This window comes from Urocampus carinirostris, chromosome 9, assembly GCF_059441175.1.
Source record: "Urocampus carinirostris isolate Australia breed hairy pipefish chromosome 9, RoL_Ucar_1.0, whole genome shotgun sequence".
In the NCBI taxonomy this organism is placed as follows: domain Eukaryota; kingdom Metazoa; phylum Chordata; class Actinopteri; order Syngnathiformes; family Syngnathidae; genus Urocampus; species Urocampus carinirostris.
The window spans coordinates 19,094,628-19,118,146 of record NC_142357.1 but is presented as its reverse complement, the minus strand read 5'-3'; the positions used below and the strand labels follow the sequence as shown (position 1 = coordinate 19,118,146).

The window sequence follows — 23,519 nt, the reverse complement described above, 5'->3', positions numbered from 1 at the left end:
ACCAGACTTAGAGAAACGTATTCATGCATTTATCTCTAGCAGGTTAGACTACTGTAACGGCCCTCTGACTGGACTCTCTAAACGAGCTGTAAGACAGCTGCAGAACATCCAGAACGCTGCTGCTCAAGTCCTGACTAGAACCAAGAAGTACTGCCATATTAGTCCTGTGCTCAGGTCTCTGCACTGGCTTCCTGTGGCTCAGAGAATAGACTTTAAAACAGTTCTGCTGGTGTATAAGTCTCTTCATGGTCTAGCACCAAAGTACATCTGTGACATGTTGGTCCCATATGAACCATCTCAGACCCTGAGAACCTCAGGGACAGGCCTTCTGCTGGTGCCCAGAGCCAGGACTAAACAGGGTGAAGCTGCGTTTCAGTACCATGCAGCTAAACTCTGGAATAGTCCTTCTTACTACAATTTTGTTTACATTTACAGGTCTCCCTCTTGTGGAGCTACGGTGGCACTCAACGGACCAACTTCCACCACGAAAGTCCATACAATATTACCATACGTACAATAATAATTTACAACCACTTTAAAAAATAAGTGTTCATTGAATAACTTTCATTTCATAAAATGGATATTAGGTATTTTTACTAAAACAAAAAAGAAAGGAACACAGTTCATACATGGTAACAATAGTCACACTAGCCTAATATAATGAAAATACCAACCAAGATACCTTTTGTATTCGTTGTGTTTATAAAAAACATTCAGCAAATATGCTGTTTATTAACTCTATTCAACAACAGTATTACATTACACACACGCTTTTCAGAACTTGGATATAAATGTAATTGCTTTAACGGATAAAAGATAAATGAAAATGACCCCCGTCCGATTAAAAGAGACCCCCCCTTCCCCGCACTTCTCTTTCTTTCATGACCTATATTTTTCTCAATCTGCCAGAGTGGATTGTTATCAAACACTAACGATCTTTGAATTTCCTCTTTTGAGGCTCTGACGTCACTGACCCATTGAAATGTTTTCCAGGTGTCAAACATTTTTCCATCCATCCATCCATCCATCCATCCATCCATCCATCCATCCATCCATCCATCCATCCATCCAGCCATTCATCCATTCATGCAAAAATAGCAGGTTTCCATCGATACTTCGACTCAATACTGGGGACCTTTGTGATTGAAAACAAACTGACCGACTGAAACAAACGTGAGGCCACCTCGCGTGACAAGGCAGAGAGAAGCACAAAAGAAAAATAAGCTGCCGTTTTAAGTATGTCCACTGGATGTCACCAAAGTCAAGTATCACTTACAAAGCTACCAGAGGTATATATATTTATCAGTGACTTTCTCTATTTTGCTCTTCTTCTCCGTCACTTTCTTTCTTTCTCACTCCCTCTTTCTTTCAATCGCTAATTTGGTCTTCTTATCTAGATCATCTCTTTATCTCTATCTCTTTTTCACTCTACTTTTCTCCATCTAGCTTCCCTTTTCTTTCATCTGGAGGGACGAAAGCATGACCAACTTGGGTGCCTATCTTGTTTGGGTGTTCGGGCAATTGTTGGCCATGGTCCAAAAATGTTGTGTTTTCATTTGCTATTGATTTCCCTTTTATTTTCTTTGTTATTGTATGTGTGTGTCCTGCTGTCGGGTGATATGACCCAAGGTAGATAGATATATAGCTTCTCTTTTCTCACCCTTTCCTCGTCTCTTCACCTGTTTTCTCTCTCTATATTGCCATGGTGACAAAATGCCGAAACCCGGGATCGAACCAGGGACCTTTAGATCTTCAGTCTAACGCTCTCCCAACTGAGCTATTTCGGCTGATGGTGACATATTTGACAACATATATTAATAAAGTGGTCAGAACACATATCGTACGTATAGAAGATGTAGGCCGTTACTTTATGTCACATCTAGGAGGCCTTTTACGTAAACGCTCTACTTGCAATGACGTCATCGTCACCCCGAAATCAGCGCAAAGACTGATGGGAAGAAAAGCTTCTTGATTCTTGAATTCGATTCTTGAATCGATCAAAGGCTCCTAGTGGAAGCCATTTGCTTTACGATAACAGCGGATTGTTTTTTCTCTTTTTTTGGATTAAACGAACGATTTTCTTTTTTTGGCTGACGACGACATTTTGGGATTTGTGCTCTTTACGTTTGTGAAATACTGCGACGAATGAGAAAATGTGGTATTTTATCCGACGAGGCTAACAGCGTTACCTACAAAGGCTAGCTATCTGCTTCGTGTGATTGTTTAGTTGTGGTCGTAAACGATAAAGGATACATCTCTCTGTGGATCCGAAAACGTTTATGGAGAGCTAAGGTTTTTTTTTTTCCCATTTTCTGAACAGTTATGCTAAGAAGCCAAGTGCTTTCAGGATACTCTTTGACAATATCTGATATTGTGTGCGGACCCGTGGAATTCTAATCTTTGGCTTTAAGATAACGATTTATAACAATGGAGCTATTACTGTGAATATGTTTTGAAAATGTTAAAGAAAATTATCAACTTGATCCACTCGTCAAGGGAGCTAATTAAAGTGTAATTCTGTTTTGGATCCGAGAACGTTTTTGGAGAGCTAAGCAAAATTGTATTTTTTGGAGCCGTACGAATTTAGTTTATCTGCATTGACACAATATGAGATTTTGTGCAGACCCGTGGGAATCAAATATTTGGCTCTAAGGTAGGAACTTATTTATATTGAAGCTTTTACTGTTAATATGTTTTGAAAGACAAGAAAACTACCAACTTGATCTACTTGTCAAGGGGGGGTAATCAAAGTCCTCGACTGCTGCTCTTTTGTTTTCTGTATGCAGCTGACACGATCGTGATTTTAGACTCAAGATTTCTTCAGCCTTGTAGGGTCTGCTTTCTTTACGCATGTCTCGAGCTAGTTCTGAAAAGTGATGGTCTTCTGGTCATCTCTGGGAAAATGGATGACAAATCCATCAGCCATCACCGGCTCCTAGTGTTCCTTCTCATGGTGTTGATCTTTGGAGTCATCATGATCCAGTATGTATGTCCGAGCAGGACCGAGTGTCAGATGCTGCATCAGCTGGGGTCCTGGCTTCACATGGCCGGCACCTTGGATTCCCGTAACGGTTTTGGTGACTTACAAGAGAATCGGGATCCATACATCGCAGAAGACGGCGCTTTGTTGCGCTTTATACCTCGCTTCAACTTCACCAAGGCGGACTTAAAACGTGAGGTGGACTTCAACATCAATGGAGATGACGTAATAGTGTTCCTGCACATCCAAAAGACAGGCGGCACCACTTTTGGCCGACATCTTGTGCGGAACATCCAGCTTGAGAGGCCGTGCGAGTGCCATGCCGGACAGAAAAAGTGCACATGCTACCGACCTGGTAAGAAGGAGACTTGGCTCTTCTCCAGGTTCTCTACTGGCTGGAGCTGTGGTCTCCATGCTGACTGGACTGAGCTGACGCACTGCGTTCCATCACGGATGAACTCCAGAGGGACGCCCAAGACCGTGCAGAGGTAGCAGTCTAATCATTTTGTGCAATGTGACTCGTGCTGCGATTTATTATGCATTTCTGTTCTCAAATTCATCATCCCAGCAAATTTTCAGGAAACACAAGCAATATTTGATTTAGTATTGAAAACACAATAATATATATTTTTTTCACAAATATTTTGGTTGAATGTTTTGTTTTCTGCTAGAATAAAAACATCAAAGCAAAATATCCGTATTGATAAAAGTTACACTATTTGCAGTGTGACAAATTCATAGAGCTTTACCAAACAGGTGTCGTATCAACACAATTAAGTCATTACAACAAAAATCCAAACAAATCTGTTTCTTTATCACTTCCAATTCCCCAAAATGATGACTTGTTAACTGCACTTGCCAAGGACTGAACCTATCCAAACACTAAAAAATTAATAATCAGTCGATGAATAACTAAGGACGCTATTACTAAGGCCTTTGTTTAATGCCCAAACATGCTTGGTGCCAAAGTTAAGATTTTAGAGTTTTTTTTTTTTTTATAGAATTGGATTGAAATACATAAATGTGCAAAAATCTCTGAAACAAAACTCCCTTCAAGGAGAAGTGATCCATTGAAAAACCCCCTAAACAAAAACATTCCCAGTGTATGATACAATAATAAAGATCCTCTCGGCGGGCATGGAAAACAACCATGCGTGCCTTGACTCTGACAAATGTGCGTTAAACCAGTGGTCGTCAACCTCCGGGCAGTAAACGGGTACTGGGCCCTGGGACGTTTGGTAGTGGTCCGCATAGAAAGAAAAATAAATGGTCTTATATTCGGCTTAGTCCAAAATGATTCTTGAATTCATGCTCTTTGTCATCCCCCAAAACATGACTGTGTGTTTTACTGAGGTTTTATGGTAGTATATCATTGCAGAGTAGTTTTGATAGATCAGTCGATTAATATCGCTGACCTCATTCCCTCAGTTCTAAATGCAATCGGAAGCAAACCCAATCCGTGGTGGTAACAGCGTCAAACCTATAACATCAGGTTACTACATTTTATTTCAACATCACACTATTTTTAGTCTCGGTGCCAAGTTGTACAATTTAAAATGGAGCATTATGGGAAAGAGTTCAGACAAAAAAAAATTTTAAATGGTGTGATGATGAGATAAAATAGAAAGCCTTTTCCTGTTAGATCACTAGTGATTGTGCAGTGGATGTGGGCATGTTATTACGAGTATTGTTATTATTACTAGGGCTGCAACTGTGATTATTATTGTTATCATCGAAAGCGGTTGCAACTTATTTCATCGAGTAGTCTTGTTGCGCGATTGTAAGCCGCTAAGCACATTGAATCAATGCAAATAAGTGCATTGCATTTTTCTGCTAAGTAAAACAGTTGTTGCATGTTTTTGTCCGATAGAGGACGCTTCAAGACCGTCCTTGCAAGTGTTTTGCATTTTTTTTTTAAATCTTTTTTTTATTGAGTATTGACTGTTTTAATGCAAACTTTGTAACAAAGCAAAAGGCTGAGAGGTTGCATGTTTAATTCTCCAATTAAATATTCAAAATAGTCACATTAAACTGGTCCTTGGTACGGAAAATGTTGATGACCATTGTGTTCAACCATTGAGAAGGGTGCATTAGTCATACCCTAAAACATGACTTTCTTCTATCTCCAGGAGAAATTATTACTACATAACCATTCTAAGAGACCCGGTGTCCCGCTACCTGAGCGAGTGGCGTCATGTCCAGCGCGGCGCCACCTGGAAGGCCTCCCTTCACGTTTGCGATGGCCGATCTCCGACATCTTCAGAATTGCCCAGCTGCTACCCCGGCGACGACTGGTCGGGCTGCACTCTGCAGGAGTTCATCGACTGCCCCTACAATCTGGCCAACAATCGTCAGACTCGCATGCTGGCCGACCTGAGCCTGGTAGGCTGCTACAACATGTCGGCCATGAGCGAGGACGAGCGCTGGGCCGTGCTCTTGGAGAGCGCCAAACGCAATCTGCGCGGCATGGCCTTTTACGGCCTCACCGAGTACCAACGTAAAACCCAGTACCTGTTTGAACGCACATTCCACCTGGCCTTCATCGCTCCATTCACGCAGCTCAACGGGACGCGCGCTTCCTGTGTGGAAGTACCCGCCGAAACGCAGAACCAGATCCGCCAGCTCAACCGCTGGGATGTAGAGCTCTACGAGTACGCCCGAGATCTATTCCTGCAGCGTTTTCAGTTTGCACGGCAGCGGGAGCGCAGGCAGGCCAGGGAGAGGCGGCACCAAGAGAGAAGGTGGCTCAAAGGAAAGCTCGCCATGAAGCAAGTACGCCAGCAGCCGACCACACAAGGGCCAACTGTGATGGAAAATCATTCACTGACGACACATGAACGAGTGGAGGAGAGCGTAGATTCTGATGGATTGCTCCCAGACTGGTGGGAAACGGACGAAAGTGGTACGCTCGAGGACTACATGGACAATGTGGAGCAGTGGAAATAAGTTTTTTTGTTTAGTTTCGTACCACAATTAATGCCTTACCCTAAAGGGCAGAAATGAAAAAAGGAACTTGGACTAACTGCACCAGAATCATTATTTTATTTATAACGGTAAATGTCAATAGCTTTTACAGTGTTTTTCCTGTCATTTCACTTAGTGCTATCCGTTTACACTAGAGGTTAGATTGGGCCTAAAAAATTTCAGTCCGACCCAGGCCAGGCCAGAAAGTGCACGACCAAGCCTGACCAAATAACTTGATTTGCAGGACCGAGTCCGAAGTAATTACCCACATTTTCACATTTTATTTGTGAGGACTCGGGAGGAGTTTTTTAAAGATAACAAATTAAAGCCTGTCTTTTGTAATGGAATCAAAGTTAAAAAAAGACATTATAAACATTTACATCTTTAAGATTATTATTATTATTAATATGTGTCTGCAGAGGTTACAGCAACCGACAATTTTCCTCCTTTGACTGATTTTTATGAGACTTGATGGGCAAATCTTGAGGCCGTCTGTCTTTTTAACGAGTTGAAAATTGGTAACCACAGCAGAAAAGTGTCTTTAAGAGTCTCGTGCAGCAGTGTAAGAGAGAGAGAGAGAGAGAGAGGTAGAGTCACGAAAAACAACCGAGTGAATAATTAAATGAAAATCGACTGTGAGAAAGAAGCCCGGCCCAACCCACATGTAATTGTTGACATTTTAGGCTTGACCCAAATTTTGGACTTAACTTTTGTTTACAGTATTAATATAGTAGTGCATTTGGTTCACACTACTACAACACATATCAGTTAAATTATGTTATTTATTACACCTTAAGTGTAATAACCTGCTTGGATCTTTTATTCTGTTACTTTAGTCTTAATGTTTTAAATATGTTCACTATAGTAATAATACTACTACTACTGCCTTGAAATCAACTAAAAGTCTGTATCGTACGAGTTATGTTGCCTTTTATAGGAAAAAAGAAGTGTATTCATTTGTTACGCACAAATATTATCATACATTTATGAATAGTATGTTATTATTTACTTATATTTATAGTCCCAAAGACGTTCCAATCAATAGTTTGCCTTAGTTTTGTTTAATAAACACACAAATACAGTTTGAGAATATTTGTTTTTCAAATTTTGTGAAATGTTCCTGCATTTTTAATATAAAATACCTCAGCTTGTAGCATAGCGGCTATTTCCTGTAAATGATGTGAATTTTTCAATGTTTCTTTTCTTGACTTTTTTTAAATATATAAACAAAATTAACACGCACATGATTGTATTTGGGATGTTATTTATTTCCCCCTCCCATACCTAATAACATCAGCCTATCGCTCCCCTTATTAATGAATAAACAACTGCACCTCTTAACTCACAGCAAGACTGACTATTTAGAATAAAAACAAAATTGATATGTGTCTCAATTTAATTTACGAAATAAATGCTTGGTCGGAGATAACATTTTCTATGGTACCACAACAATATTAGCAATCTACTATGAGGTGGCCGTCTCCTACCAGAGGGGGGTTTAGCAACCAAATCGCTCTGGAGTCACATGCGGCTCTTTGGCGCTTCCTAGTTGCCCCCTGGTGCATGTGAATTGTTTTTCTCGGTGCCTTGCGACTGGCTGGAAACCAGTTCAGGATGTCCCCCTGCCCACTGCTCGAAGATGGCTTGCATGGGCTGCAGCACCCCCTGCAACACTAGTTGAGGATAAGCATTGCAGAAAACGGATGGATGGATGTCCTCAGTCGCCAATTGCATGTGCAATTTTTCTTGACTTAAGAAATCAAATGGCCAGATCATCTTTGAAACCCTCCCACCACACATTTCACAAAATGATTATCCTGTATTTAATTTTTACTGTAACATTTTGACTACTTGTACTACCTTTCTGTATGGAGTTTGCATGTTCTCCCCATGCTTGCATGGGTTTCCTTCAGGCACTCCGGTTTCCTCAGACATTCCAAAAACATGCATATCAGGTTAATTGGCCGGTCCAAATTGTCCCTAGGTGTGAATGAGCGATTGAGTTCTCTGTCTCTGGCTGGTAACCAGTTCAGGGTGTCCCCTGCCCACTGCCAGAAGATAGCTGGGACGGGCCCCAGCAACCCCGCGACCCTACTGAGGATAAGCGGTGTAGAAAATGTTTGAATGGATGGATGGATAATTTGACTACTGTACTTGTAATGGAAAGGTCTTACGAGGCTTTTTAAACTCAAGACAAACAAAAAATCGGTATTTGAAAATAAATGACTATGGTGTCTGAGCAATGATCAAGGTGCTGATAACTATTAAGAATAAAGTTTTAAACTTTGTTTCTTTTTTAATACCACATACATAGTATTATAAAAGACACAAAAAGCTGCATTAACATGACAGTGCACGTATGATTATGTTACTTCCCTGCGCACTACACCCCCCAGGATGCATTTCGGCAAATGTAACCTAGTGCGCACGCGCAAAACAAACGGTCGCGCGAAATATTTGAGTTTTGTTTGAATGGTGGAAAGCAGGGCTTGTTGGGTGTAGTTAGCAATGTAGACATGGCAGGAAAGCAACTCTTGTCGGAATCTCTGGATTTGAACAATTCATCGTCGAGCAACTCCTCTGTTTCCAATCGGAGTCTCACCAGAAGTAACAGAGTTGCTAAAAAAGAGAGACGGAAAAATGACGAGGATGAGCTATTCCATCTGGCCATCAAGTATCTCTCAAACGGTAGGAATATTCTCCCCAACGTAAACATGCACACTATTCTAAACTTTGGCGTATCGAAAGACAATTGGTCGCTGCTAACAATATTACAAATTTTAAGATTTTATCGTCGGACTCTGTAAGTGCAATATCTTAGTTCAAGACGTATAACATGATTTGCACAGCTTCTAATACTGTATTTATCACAGCAACAACAATAATGACAAACTTCTAGTTCATACCTACCTCTCAATTTATCGGCCGTCTGTTTTATACGCCGAAACGCAATATGTCCAAGCTTTATAAATGGGCTGTTTACCCCAGGATTTACATTTTAGGTGTGAGCTTTACTCTGAACAAAATGTAGTGACATTTGTTTCGAAGTAATTATGAAGTTTTCATTTGAAAGACATGAACTTTTTAATATTGCAAACTGGCACACCCATTGTATACACTCAGAGACAGTCATTTTAGATCAATATAATCTCAATCGTCTTGTGGTGAGGTTTGTAATTGAACCTACATCTTACTCATCATTTAATTGACAAAGCAAAATGCAATATATAACAAAGCATTAAAAGTATATTTGATTGTGTTACCTTAACTTATAAATGGCGGAAAACATCCATAGATAATTCTCCGTTATGAAAAAGTCCATGCAATGAAAAACAAATACTGGATGGCTTGCTAATACTGTACTATCACTTACTATTGTTTTGGGCTATGGTAATGTGCTAAATCAGAATCTTGAATCGACTACTGCCCTCTGCCACGAGGCTAGAGAAGTGTGTGCCTCACTCTGCATCTGCTGACGCTTGGCACAGTACTAAGTTACACACTGATTGTATTACTAGTATTCAAAGTATTGTGTAAAATATTAGGGACTTTGTTTGGCTGATGGAACTGTTTGCTGTTGTTATATGTTCTTGTTGTCAACGCCACTCATTCCTCATCTAGTTGAGGCCGGAACTCCCGTGATGGGCAATGATGCCTTGACGAGTCACTTAGAGGTGGTGGAGACGGCGGCATATGCTAAAGGACTCCAGCCGGACGTCATATCTGTAATGTTGGAGTTTGCTATGAGCCTCCGCATGGGTAAGATGAGAGTTACTTGTTTCATCATAGTTTTTACTCAGACAATGAATTTTAACCTCTAAAAGTAGGGCTGCAACTAACAACTACACCAATAGTCAAATAGTCACAGAGTGATAAAATAATAAGTCGAACAATCAGGCAATTTGTATTATTTTTCTTTAATTTAGCATAAAGTTGATTTAATTGTGTGGCAAATGATGACAAACACAAGAAAATGGGCATATTGTGCCTACTGTTGAATTTAAGAAAGATGAAATAAAAAAGCCCAATTTAAAACCAATTTGGTTCTCGGCCAGTAAAGACCTGAATTCTATAAACAAACCTCCGTCCAGTTTTTAGGAAAAATGGATATTGAATTAAAATCACACCCCTCTCTGTAACTCACCACTCACAGACCCACTAGCAACAGTGGAACAGTAAATAAAACAAATATGTGCATTTTGTGAAGTACAGTCAGTGGTCAACTGCAAAGTCTTTAACAAAATACTTAACAATTCTCAACAGTTTTTAATATTTTAACAACTGACATTTGTTCTGTGGACTGCATGCCGGTAATTTTAAATACCCGTTTGTCAGACTTAGTCTAACCATGCTCAAGCTCTTTTATACCGAAATTCAGGATAAGAATATAAAACGTTCAATGCATGTCATCAAAATCCTACTGGCTTGGGTGTACCTTGAGTTTTACTGGGGCGAGTCAGACTCCATTTATTCAACTTTCCTCTCTGCTTTCTCTTCAAATATTTGTGCATCATCTAGGTACTGCCATCATATGCAACGTCTGCCTTTGCAAATTTTGCAAGTACTGTAGTCTTTTCATTTGCAGTATCCAGGCTAATATGCTCCCAAACTTCAGAAATTTTGGTATGCATGCTTGATGTTGACACTGTCATTTTTGTATGTTACCGCTCGGCATAAAGACGCTCTTGCATATGAGTGACTCTGAGCAGGAATTATAATAAAGTAAGATGCCTCATTCTGTTGTAAAAACGTGTCTGGCGACAAATATCGACTATTGAATTCATTGTCGTCTATTTCCAATTTCTTTTAGTCTCGACATTGTCTACCTATTGTTGCGGCCCTACTCTGTAGTGCATTTTTACTCATTTTAAAGGTGTTGTTTTATTTTTGTTATTATTGTTGTCCAAAACAACACCCCACTTTTGCTGCATGCAGGTCCGAGTTTGTGTTCCAGAGTGCTCAAGTGTTTGATCCCTGCTACAGTGGTGCCTCAGGAGGCTATTGTTCGAGCCATATCTTGGCTGTGTGTCTCCAAATTACCTATAAATTCGCAAGTAAGTAATAAAGTTACAAAGAAAAGGGGGTCTCATTCCTTTAATACATATCCAACCATATGATCAAGGTAAAAGTGTAGCCCTGTTGAAGTGGGCCTCGTGTTGGTATTTTAACACACTGCCATTCCATTTTTAGGTTCTTTTCATCAAGTGGGTGTTGACCGTCTTTGACATGATTGATGCAAAAGATCAACTCAGAGCCATCTATGGCTTCATTTTCAGCTTTGTGACGGAGGAAAAGATGGTATGTTAACTTCTACTTGAATGTTGACTGTCAGCAGAACACAGAAGTTGGAGTCACCGTATTCATCTAAATTTTTAGTGTCCTTTCATCTGCCACCTGTTGTACCTTCTAACTACTAAACAAAACGGTAAGTTAAAGCTGACATATGCTATTTGTTTTTGTTATTTTCAGCAATTTACGCTGATAGTATTTTTCCTAATTTGTTCATCTTTGACGACTTAATCAACTTGTTTGCAGTGCGAGTGTTCCGAGTCCGAAAGCTATTGGATCTGCAAAACAAATGGGTGATTATAACTTATAACCGTATTTCTATTTACTCAGTCCAAAACTTTTAGAAAGTTGACCCTACTAGTGTGTCCATAGAAAAGCAAAACCAAAATGGACAGCAGTAGATAAAAATGACAATTTTTTACATTCTGATTTACACAGAAACCCGAAACATTTTGAACAATTTGAGGGCAGCTGTTCAATGGCTATTTTTTAGAGATGCAGCCTTTTGATAAAGTCGTCTTTTTCCATGCAGGTCAATAGCAATATGCTTTACTTAAATGGGTTCCAGGGGCTTACTCTTTAGTGTGTCTGTGTGAACAAAAACTACTGCGAAAAGTTTGCCATCATTTGTGTGTTTTTTTTTCTTTAGGGAAGAAAGCCCTTCCTTCTGCACCTGCTAGGCCTATATAAAGTTTTTTCGCCTGAATTAGTGACACTCTCCATTCCATCCAGAATGAAGGTCAGTAAATGATATATATATTGAACACTTTCTGGCGTTAAAGACTTTTTCATAGTCTATATCCTGCATGACGTCACAGTCGAAGCTTGAGGCGAAAATACTTGTGCTGGCCAGAAGTCAGAGGAAAAGAAAGCTGTCGTAGCTGATAGTTGTTGTCATGTTGTGTGTTTATGTGCCAGAAATGGAGGGAAAACGTTGGTGATCGTATATTAAAGTTTTACAGGATCAGAGCGGACACTCCTGATCAGACAAAAAGAAGAGTTGTGGTTACATGCAAGTTAAAAGATTGGGTTATGGCACTCATCTGAAATGCTCGGGTTTGCAGTTTCATATCAAGTAAAATAAATTCAACTTTTTAAATTGTTGCTATCGAGTCTATATTAATTATTATATCTGCAAAGTATCTTTATTTTCTTAGCCTCAGCTAACTGTTAGCTTGTAGCCTAAATGCAATCAAGAGATACTTCTCCTAAACGTCGGTATTAAAGCTTAAAGCTGAAGCTAAGACAATGACAAGATATGTAAATGGTCTGCATTTATATAGCGCATTTCAAATCAATGAAATCCCCCAAAGTGCTTTATAAATCTGTTCACACTTACCCATTCACACACACTAGCGTCAGCCATGTAAGGCAACCACCTCTTTATCGGGAGCTTTAGGGACTCAGTCTTTTGCCCAAGGACACTTCGACACATAACACGAAGGCGTCAGGAATTCAACGTGCGTCCTCTTGATCCCAAGACGAGCGCTTTACCTCCTGAGCTCCTTTCGCCCCAAATATTATATAATATGGACTTGATAGCAGCATTCAAAAACATTAAATTTATCTTACCTTATATGAAGTGTATGCTGCAAACCCAAGCATTTTCTTGAGTGCCTCGATCCAATCTTTTTGCTTCAATGTATTTATCAACAACCCTCTTTCTCTTTGTTCAGGAGTGTCCGCTGAGATCCTGTAAAACTTCAATTTACCATTACTCAAGTTTTTCTCAGATTTTGGTACACAAACACACAACATGACGACAACTAGCAGCTACGACAGCTTTCTTTTCCTCTGACTTCTGGCCAGCGCGAGTATTCTTTGCTTCCATGCTAAGCCCCACCCACTGGATATATCACTATGTTTACAAACAAATGAAAGCATTTAAAGTATTGCATAAAAAGGTGAACACATTTATATCATGTTTTATATATATTGACCAAACCAAATAACCCACTAATCAGTTTTTTTCTACTTTTCAAAGTGGAACATGTATTGATTAAACACAACATCATGTCCTTTGTTGTATTTTTCTTTTCGTAGTATGGTTTTAGGAATCACAACTCGCTGTGGAAATCAGCACTTGCTGTTATCCAGAAGAAGAACAATGCGCTGCTCGCCCCCAGTGCTGGTATGACCCTCACTTTTAAAGATCCGTGGAACCCAAGAAAAAGGGTATGCACGTTCAAACCTCAACCTCATAACCCACATCAAATAGTTAGGAATCCTTGCTGCTGTATGTGTGAAGTTGCATTCTTCTAATGTTTTTCATAGACAAAAATGTAATTATTTATTTAAGACCAGAAGAAAAGCTTGCTGAAATCCTTGCCTATGAATGTTTAATTCTCTCTCCCTGATGTGCTGTTCTTCCAGAAACACCGCCATTTGGAACTGCCATCGCTGAGTTGTGCGCCTAATAAGGAGTCTCAAAATGAGTTGTCCTCAATTCGAAAATTGGTCCCTCTGGCGCAAATTCGTTCATTTGCAGAGCTTTTGGAGAATATGGACCGCATAGAGGTAAACATCTAGAAGCAAACTCTATAAACCGATTATATATTTACTTAAACTGTTATTCAAGCTGACACATTGGAAAAAAAATCTTAAAACTAAATCCATTCTGTGCCTTTCCAATGAATACAATAATATAGTCTGAGCAGTTTACATCAGAGCACACATGTATGTCTAATTAATGCAGAGTTTAGTGGGGACACCTCGTTTGATCATAGTTTTGTTCTTCAAACGGCAGCAAAACCTGACTTTGTTTTAATAACAGAAGGGAAAATAATGCGATAATTAATGTGGCAATTGTGTAAATATTTGCAAAACACATCTAGGCCTATCAAGTAAAGCCAATAAGAAGCATTGTTTTCTGTGAGTGCCTTCTTAGGTCATTTTACTTGTAAGCATCACAACTGTGATTAGAACGTCAATGTATATCAGGTACGTCCTGTTGGATGATCTAATCCAGCCCACCATGCACTTTCTGTATGTCAAATAAAGAAGCGAGTCTCTAGGTAATTTCTGTCAGCTATGGTTTTTCAATTAAATGCAAACCAAGTACTCTTTCCAGCCGCTAGAGGGGAGCCTTCAGTTTGTATCACGCGGTATTTAGTTTAGGTTTTAGGTTGCATTCAGTCTACTGTTAAAAAAAACATTTAACGCATTTATGCCAAACATGAAGTCCCCCCCCCCCCCAAATTATTTCTGAATTCATCTATGCCTACCTTTAAAAGCAGTAAATTTTATTGCACGCTTTTTTCACCCACAGAAAACAATCAGTCTTCAGAATACTAAAAAAAGATGCTTGTTTGAAACTGGTAGTGCCTATCTTTTTCCAAAACTGAAATCTAGCAATCATTGGAACTTTTTTTTTTACGCACAAAGACTTTGTCTCACTTCAAAGTAAAGCAGTTGCAGACTAAAATTTTGTGTCATTTAAATTTGAAAAAGTGTTAGATTTTTTGTACACGCCAACCACATTTTTAAGTGGTAAAAACCGGGAGTCTAATGTGTAAAGCGTTTGTGTTGGCACACGTGTAAATGTGTTGTGTTTAGAAAAGAGCCCTTGACATCGGTGACTATAATTTGTAGGATAGGTTACTAATATAGGCTACTCGATAAAGCATAATACTGAAAAACAGAGCTTAACATTTGGAGGTGACAATATTTTTCTGATCTGGTCCGCCACAGAACAGAAAGTCTGGATCCGGCCCAAGAGCCGAACTGAGTTTGATATCATTGATGTACTGTATAGTGAACCGTGTATGCAAGGAATGCTCCTAACCACATAACGGTGCTGTTGCTCCATTTTTGAATTCTGGGTCGATATCTTTCCTCAGTAGACCTGCAATTTCTTTATGACACTAAGTCGTTTCATGACTGTTTTTAATTACCTTTTTCTACTTAGTGGTTTATGTTTATTTGACTAATAAAAGTTAAGAACAACAGTAGGCCAAGATGCTGAATATACCAAAGTTGGGAAGTCTCATGTTAGGTTAAGGCTTCCACTGTCTGTGGCATAAACTATAAATACCCATATTGAGTCTTTATGAGATTGGTCACTCAGTATGGCAGAATTGCATTAATCAAGTTCTCATCAGTTTACATAAAAACACTAATGAATCCTTCTGATCACGCGTATATCAGTCTAGAAAGTAGGCCCGTGCCACATTCATTCTTTCCCCTTCATTGTTGTTTGCTTATTAGTTTAACAAAGTGGCAGCAATGGTGGGGAAGGGAGCAGCTGTTCTCACATTATAAGAGACTGTAAAAATTCTCCCAGTGAGTGAGTTATTAGGATAACGGCCTGCTGAAGGATTATTTAAGTGGCAGACTGCTGCTCTGTAAAAGGTATTTAATAGAAAAAAGGGGTCCACTGGGCGATTTTAATCTCGACTCAGGCTGCTTTTATGCAAATTAAAGGTGACTCATCCACCGCCTTTGAGGGTTTGTCCTGCAGTATTTAACTTAGTGCGTACTGTTGCATATTTGTCATTGCCTTTGCACATATACATTTTTTATGTCTACCCGCAAGGTCACGTCTTGTCACATATCTTTTGCTTACGTTTGGATCTTTTTTACCCCCACTCCAGCTGCCAGCTCAGATGGGTTCCCTGCTGTCCACCAGTGTAGCTCTGCACTACCTCGATTGTGTGCAGGAAGAGTCGGCCCTCCTCCGCCTTAACTTCTGGCTTGGATATGCGCTCCAAGAAGGTAAAACAAAGATGAGCGTGACATCTGCCCTGTTGGGCCTGAGTTGAAGCTAACCTGCAGCTGAACCGTGAAACTTTTCCTTTGTTTTTCAGCATGAGCATTTAAAATGGTTCAAAGGAGAGCTCAGAAAAGGAATACACAAGGGCACTGTTTTGTAATTTGTTATCTCTTTCTCTCTTTTCAGAATTTCTGTTTTGTCGAGACAGTGGCACAAACCAGAAATCAGGCGAAGCTGTGCAGTTTTTAAACAGACTGCGGTTGGCACAGCAATTTCTCCAGGTGAGCCTGGTACTTGTCATAGTACATATAGTATTTGCATGCTGCATGTATATTTGCTGTAATTTAGATCTTGAGATTTTTTTAAAATATTTGTTTCAAAATTTGCATCTTCATTTCTCTACCAGGAGGGCTTTTCTAGTTCCGAAGTATTTATCTACAAATTCCTCACTGTTTGGGATGGTGACCTGATGCAATCAGAGATCCTTAGCCTGCTGAGCAACATTCCCGTGGTCCCAAGCTACAGTACGCTATTTCATAATTTTATTGTAGCATTTTGAGCATCCACATACAAAATAATTGTATTCTGGCTGGCTGAACATTTTAGACAGTGTAGTCCAACTGCTTGTCAGATGTCAGTGTCTAATAGTAGTCCAGTATTGCTGCTGTTATTTATTTGTGTTGGACTTTACACTGTGAGCATTTTGTGAGTTCTCATTTGGAAAGGTATGCTATAAATATACGTTCCTTCCTTAGAACTTGGATGGCTTCTGTTGGAGCCCCTCAAGACGTTGTACTTCACATCTTCGCTGTTTTTCAAGGTATGGCCGGTGTTTTCTGATCCTGCCATTGTCAAGAACTCCTCTTGTTTTTATGAATGCTAATTTTGAAATATTTCAATGTGTTTGGGTGCATTGTCAGTGTGGGGTGTTGGAAGGTCTTAAAAATATGCTGCAGAATTGGCTGACCTGGCACGCAGTGTATGCTCTCGAGGATGAAATAGACATCAGCATCAGCAGCCACACCCCTGCGTAAGTCTTAAGCATAAAAACAAAAGGTGTCACCGATATATCGACACAGCCGGCACGATGAGAAATTAAGCCTTTGAGTTTGGCTTCCTCTCAATGTTAGCAAAACTGGCTGATTTTCTGATCACTTGGTACTTAACTATTAGAAAACAGCAACAGTACAATATTGAGCTTATACGGGTCAGTTATTTCTGGTCCAGGCCTAGACATGATGATGCTTTCTTTTTCTCTGCTTCTGTGTAACTACTTTCTGTTTTGTTTCCAGATTTATTAGTCTGTCAGGCCTTAAGGATTCCTTATTGCATCTTGTGCAATTTGTTGGTCATCTGTCTTCTGTGGGACTGCAACTGGAGGGCTTCCACTCACTATTGCTCAACTTCACCTTGGACTTTTATGAGACGGTACCACAAAGCGGCGCAACCTCATTGATAGTTATGTTTGGATGTTTAAGCTCTAACACAAAGCTTTTAAGCAGTTTAGTAAATTTACTATGAAGGACGTACTTGAGCAGTAAATATGAAGCTGCAATGTCGGCACTGAACCAAACAAGATTTAGTGGTATTTTGCGTTGCAAGAGTATATTTCAATGAACTTGCACAATGTACGTTGGCACAAACCCATACTCATGTGTGTTATCACGATGCATAGCCTAGTGAGTGAATTCATAAGATTTATTAATCATCAAAAACGTTTAAGTTCACATAGCTTGTTCGATGAATGGATTCATCCCCTGTTTCGTGGCCATTCTGCAGGCATGCGACATGTTTTTGAAGTACAGTCTACCTCTCATCGTAATGCCACCGCCTGGCGTTTTCTATCCCGCTCTGCTCGCCAAGGACCCTGTCAGTGTCGACCGTCTGGCCTTCATCATGCACAGGTACAAGTCCCCGGCAGAATTATTGTAGCATGACATTCGTGGATGCTAGACTGAATAGCATCTTTAAACTTATAGTATTTGCAAATCTATCAATTATGATGAGTTTCATTAAAGCTTCTACAAGCTTATGGCAGCTCAACTGATTAACTTTAGCATCTCTGCTAATTAACTTTTGCAAGGCTCCTTAATAATTATGCTTAAGAAAAAAACAGAAAATGCAAGTAAACGTTCGACATGATCAAAATGCTTCAACAAATAATTAACCTTGATGACATTTGCAATTAACCTTTTTGTTTTTATATTTTTTCCAGATACAAGTTGAATCTGGCGTTTGCCAAAAGCCAAATCAAAATCAAAAAGGTACACAAACTACTAAGAATACATATAATTTTACAAGAAGTGGTATCAATCGTTGCATGTACATTTTATGCTATCCGTTGCTGACCATACTTTTCATACTTTTTCATTGCACGTCAGGTAAAGGGTTAAGTTGTTCAACCTATTCTCAAATTAAGGCTTTAGAAGCTTAGAGATACACCAGTCAACCACATTTCTCAGCTGACACATACCACTGGCGTTTTAAAGAAGTCACCCCATATCAATTCCAAATGCGGACACGGTTAATAAATTTTCTCTTCTTTGCAGCAGGCCTTTTGCATCAACCCCCAGACCTTGAACGAGTTCAACAATTATGTAATTGATATGGTCAACTTCCTGTGGAATGCCAAGACATTCCAGTCAGGCGTCCACGTGAATGTGGACCAGGGCCTCCTACAAAGAAGCAAAGTACCCGAATGGTCCACCAAATTCGACCTTGTCTATCATCCGGCCTTCATGGGCTACGCTTTCGACTTTCACCGCAAGGTGAGCTCCTGACTTCTCTGCAAGGGTAGCTTTCAAAGTTTGACAGGTCATTTTAAATCCAAGGGCCTCAATGATTATTACTAAATTCAATGCACAGAATACCAGTCACATTATAAATCAATTTTCAAGTCTATGAAGGTTTGCTGAAGTTGCGAGATACCATGTAGACATTTAAGCTGAAGAGGCACTCTTTTGTAATGTTTGCCAATTCCTTCCTTACACAACTTAAAAAATAAACTCAGGTGACCTGTTTGAAAAAAATCAGTGTAGGTTGGCAGTAAAGGGTGTGTTACTGAAAAAAAGTTACGAGTTACAGTTCCTGGTTACTCCCTTTTAAGGTAATTCAGTTAGCAGCACATTATTCTAAAGGTAACCGTCTAGTTACATATTGACATATATACTCTCATAAAAGCCGACCCCCTTAAACGGTGTTAAAATGGTCGCACAAAAGAAATCGAAGAAAACATGTACACCAACCTGTAGAAACAGTGAACCCTCCATATTTCTTGGCCTGTGCAATCTTGAGACCTTGCAAACAAACACCTATCTGAGACAATTCATATCCATTTTGTCTTTGGGCTTAAAACCCATTGAAGATCTCCTTTTCAAATTCTTAGTACTTTTCTTGGAAGTATTGTTATTTTTTTCTCCTGGCATGGTCAATAGCAAAAATAATTTTGCGAATAAAAAGACTAAATTCAGCACCCTTTTACGGTCAGTTTTGTGCTTACGTTTGCCCCATTGACTTAGCATTAGTTCTTTGTTCCTGTACGAGCACCCCACATTCTACCATTCACTACAATAAGATAAGAGTGTATAGGCTAACCACTTGATTTCAGTATTTCACAGTCGTAAATTTGGTTTATATGTGGCAGGGAGATATCTACACAAGAATTTCAGCGTCGAGATACTGTGTGCTTGATACGGTGCCACTATGACTTTAGTCAGTTGTATTTTTTGGTTAAATTTAAACACTGTTAAGGAATTTTTCTTACCTGTTCTAGGGATATACATATGTGATGTCATAGGTAAAGCATGAGTATTCAAGAATCAGGGGACACTATAATTAATTATCTGCATTTATAAAGTAGAGTAACGTAGTAAAATACTAAGTGATGACGGTAGTCACGTAATTTTATTGATAACTCCTTACGAGCAAGTAATTGCTTTCTTGGAACGCCTTCCTTTGTAACACAATAGTTGCAAGACTCTTGGTTGGGCACATTGTGATATAAAAAATCGACTACTTAGTTTCTTCTTCCTCTTTATTTCCTCTAGTATGACACTTTGCTCGGTAGACATGTGATGCATAAGGTATTAATATATTTTTTATACAACATACATTAATACCTAAGTAAATTCTGTATTATTAACAACTGCCGCATGGGACATGGTTTTCATCATGTTTAATAATACACACAAGCCCTTTTTCATTCCTTGGCCGCGCCGACATCCAGCTGTGAGCTGCTGAGTTTGGCAACCGTTTTAGTATTTAGTCCATATGCCAACGTGTGCTCTCCTTGTCTTCAGTAGAAAGACTTGAGTAAGAATGCTCTTTCCAAGAACTGATTTCCACTACTTCTCTATAATGCAAAAACTATCAATGTCAAATTGTGTTATATGGCATTTTTCAAGAGGCAAAACGATGCATTCTGTTGACAACTGTTTTTGTTCACAATTACTCATAGAGAATTCTGCTGATCAGTGCTCAACTGCTAGTCATATTATTACGATAACAAACTCATTAACCACATTAGTGTTCTTTAAGGTGTTTTGTACTAGCACTGTCTTACAGAAATGGAAAAATATCCAACTATATCTTTGTAGTAAAAGTGTGCTCTTAGTCTTTTTCCGAGTGCCACTCAGCGTACTAGTGTGTTGAAATATATTTATTATATGTTATTGTTTATATTTATTAGAATTTTGTAAGAAAACTTTCTGCTAATGAGCGCTTAACTCTGGGCTCAGCAACAAGTGCATGAGGCTCTTTGGCGCTCCCTAGTAGCTGCCTGGCGCATTTTCAAAAATGTTTGATAATGGAAAAATATATGATTTCTTTAGGAGGAATAGCTGGACACAAACTTTCTTAACGTTTACCAATGAATATAGATATATGCCATACATACATGTATATATATAATATACAGTATGTGTTGCCTTTTTTATGAGGCATATATAAAGGTTTACATTTTTTGCGGCTCCAATGATGGTTTTTTTTGGGCAGTCCAGTATGGCTCTTTCAACATTTTGGATTGCCAACCCTTGGCTTAACTAGTAGTCATGGTGGTACTTTGATAACAGACTCGTTAACAACATGAAATTTCGTCAAGGTGTCATGTACCAGAAGTGTTCTACAGTAGTGGAGAATAATCACAATCAAGACTTTGTTTTGTAAGAATAGTGTGCTATTGCAATCATTTGCAGAGTGGTAGTCATTGTACTAGTGTGCTGAAAGGTCATAAAGTTTTAAAAAGGAAAAAGAAAATCTTGCCATGGTCATTCTGAGATAGTCATGAAAAAGAGCGCGAGAGATGATCAATTTAAGCTTTTCTTTGTTGGAATTTCAATGAAATGAAGAATTAAAACTCTCTTCTGCCTTTGTCATTAGTGTTGGCCCGAAAAAAAAGACTTGGATCTCAGCTCCATAAAGGTAAGCGGGTTCTCCAGTTAATGTGTCCTGCTGTTTGGGGTAACGGTGAAGGATTTATCTTTTGTGTGTTTTGCAGGCCGTCTTGCCATGGAACTGGTATATTCAGTACCTGTTCTCGCAGGGCTACGATGGCCTGCGTCTCTTTAAGCTCACCATCATCCGGCGGCAGACTTCGGATAGTGAAAAAGAAAACAGCGCCACTTTGCAGCCCTAGTAAAAAAATTGGACTAAAGGACATGTAAATACTTCATTTCACCTGCTTCTTTTTCAAGCAGGCTTACTTTAATGTATCTTTTGTGTATCTAAATTATTAGTCTTTATTTTTCAATTTTAAATGACCCCATGTTGGATTTATACTCAGGCAATTGACTGCAGTAGTTGCCATAATTACGTTTGTGTGTTTGCAATACAAAGCAGCTTTTTAATGTACAGTCTATTCTTCATTTATCGTGGTTTGGATTTCTGTTAAAAACATAAACCCAACATGTAAATCAAGCTTGCACCACACAATACTCAAATTCACAGCTGTGTTCACATAGATGTACATAGTTCTTTTGTAAGATGGCGCAACAGAATGTTAGGATTTTTAAATGTAACATTCAACGAACTCGTTTACTAAATCATGGTTTTAGCTACCTTACTATGCAAGGAATAAAACCCGTAATTTTAAAACAAAGTCATTTTGTTTATTAGATTTCAAAAGAAGAGCTTGTCAAACGTAAAGGTTTTACCTCATGTCAGTTTATACCTTCTTTGGTCTTTGGGGGGGGGGGGGGGGGGGGTGTTTTGCCTGTTTCTAATTAAATCTTTTCCCATTCTGCATCAAATCAGTGACCTTGTAAATGCAATGGTTCCTCAAAGCTGACAAATGACTATCAATTCACTCGGACTCTCCAAACATACCATGCATGCTTAATAAGGCATTTGAATCTTTTTTTACTTGCTGCCGCCATCTTCTGGGTTGTTTCATAGCAGCATCTCTCAGCTCCTTCATTATGCGTGTGCAAGTATGTGCTTTTCTCAGACCCATTTGAATAAACTTTTTTTTTCATCATCAGGTTTGGTTTGATGGTTTGGGCCATACTTGAAGCAGACCTCTTTTTACTTTCACCATTTTTATGCTCCACCAACCTATATTAACAAGGAAAACAGGGACAAGCAGGACTTCACGCTCCAGCACTCCTCTATTCCTTCTACCTAATGTGTTCTGCCTGGAACAGCTTTGCAAAAAGTAAGATAAAAGCAGAAAATAAAGCATAAGGGCTTTTTGTACTAAGTTGGGCATTGTTAGATGGACAGGGTGTAATGTATGACCACTACATGTCAATGGGGTGCGGCATCAGGGAACATTTTTGACCCAAAGAGCCATACAAGCGAGCATATTCTAATTTTTACACCATATAATGCAATGACACCATCAAACCCACGCTCCAGACAAAAGATAATCTTTCAGCACATTTTATTTCACTGTGTAATGTTTGATGATTTGATAAAATCTCTGAAATGATAATGCCAGAGCCTGTGTTCCAAATCAATGTAAATATACCATCTACATTTTGTCTCCCTCTTGAAGTTACTTAAGAGTGTTAAGGCTCATTTTGACCGTCATTTTTGTCCTAAATAATGATTTATAACAAGGTGCAAGCAAAGTTATATTCTAAAAGTGTCACAAAATACTGCAAATGAGGTTACCAATGTATTTACCTCTAGTGCAAGCTGTGCTGGGCGAGGAGAACGAATGTGTGTGCCCTGTGTATAACTCTGCCCCTTCTTACCACTCACCCAATCAAACTGTTCTAGGTTCTTTGCTAGAGCTTTTGGGTAAAAACTTTGGGGTTATAGTTTCTTCTGTGGCTTTTCTTCATAAAAATTCTCAACAATGAAGACAGAGGGGTGGGAAGGAATAAAAAAAAGAAAACAAGGGAAAAGATGAACAACAGGAAAAGGTAAATGGAAAAGTGGAAAATAAGAAATGGGCAGGGGAAATAAATCAAAGGAGACAGACCAAAAAAAGATAAAAGAAAGAAAAGGGGGAAGGTTAGCAGATAGATGACCAACATGTTATGTAAAATACATAGACATTTTGACCTACGAGCATATGACATAATTCACGTTTATATGACAGTTTATATCTCATCTCATCCGTACCGCTTATCC

At 39.1% G+C, this 23,519-nt stretch overlaps 2 protein-coding genes and 1 non-coding gene across 4 annotated transcripts; 2 read left to right on the top strand and 1 right to left on the bottom strand.

The window, feature by feature from the left end:
• Positions 1–1,714: 1,714 nt before the first annotated feature.
• Positions 1,715–1,787, bottom strand: trnaf-gaa (transfer RNA phenylalanine (anticodon GAA)). The gene has a single exon. It is a non-coding gene; the product is annotated as a tRNA-Phe (tRNA).
• A 40-nt stretch (positions 1,788–1,827) lies between these two features.
• Positions 1,828–7,186, top strand: hs6st2 (heparan sulfate 6-O-sulfotransferase 2). Its single transcript, XM_088344793.1, has 2 exons — positions 1,828–3,468; positions 5,110–7,186. Exons 1-2 carry the CDS (start codon positions 2,903–2,905, stop codon positions 5,924–5,926), a joined length of 1,383 nt encoding a protein of 460 aa, XP_088200919.1. The 5' UTR covers positions 1,828–2,902; the 3' UTR covers positions 5,927–7,186.
• A 133-nt stretch (positions 7,187–7,319) lies between these two features.
• Positions 7,320–22,118, top strand: cenpi (centromere protein I). Of its 2 annotated transcripts, none has more exons than XM_088344791.1 (20): positions 7,320–8,632; positions 9,566–9,703; positions 10,880–10,998; positions 11,135–11,242; positions 11,321–11,369; positions 11,480–11,526; positions 11,883–11,972; positions 13,277–13,408; positions 13,607–13,750; positions 15,826–15,946; positions 16,131–16,225; positions 16,351–16,468; positions 16,700–16,764; positions 16,865–16,974; positions 17,237–17,372; positions 17,724–17,848; positions 18,160–18,208; positions 18,497–18,712; positions 21,321–21,362; positions 21,439–22,118. In XM_088344791.1, exons 1-20 carry the CDS (start codon positions 8,461–8,463, stop codon positions 21,574–21,576), a joined length of 2,214 nt encoding a protein of 737 aa, XP_088200917.1. In that variant the 5' UTR covers positions 7,320–8,460; the 3' UTR covers positions 21,577–22,118. The 2 variants fall into 2 exon arrangements, with proteins under 2 accessions (XP_088200917.1, XP_088200916.1); XM_088344790.1 differs by having other exon boundaries at positions 18,494–18,712.
• Positions 22,119–23,519: the final 1,401 nt, after the last annotated feature.

Excerpts from the sequence above, each read along its gene's own strand:
- hs6st2 (XM_088344793.1), top strand. The coding sequence starts at position 2,903 with ATGGATGACAAATCCATCAGCCATCACCGGCTCCTAGTGTTCCTTCTC. Across the intron at positions 3,469-5,109 it reads ACGCCCAAGACCGTGCAGAG|GAGAAATTATTACTACATAA; the intron begins GTAGCAGTCTAA and ends TTCTATCTCCAG.
- cenpi (XM_088344790.1), top strand. The coding sequence starts at position 8,461 with ATGGCAGGAAAGCAACTCTTGTCGGAATCTCTGGATTTGAACAATTCA. Across the intron at positions 9,704-10,879 it reads TGCTATGAGCCTCCGCATGG|GTCCGAGTTTGTGTTCCAGA; the intron begins GTAAGATGAGAG and ends TGCTGCATGCAG. Across the intron at positions 21,363-21,438 it reads TGGATCTCAGCTCCATAAAG|GCCGTCTTGCCATGGAACTG; the intron begins GTAAGCGGGTTC and ends TGTGTTTTGCAG.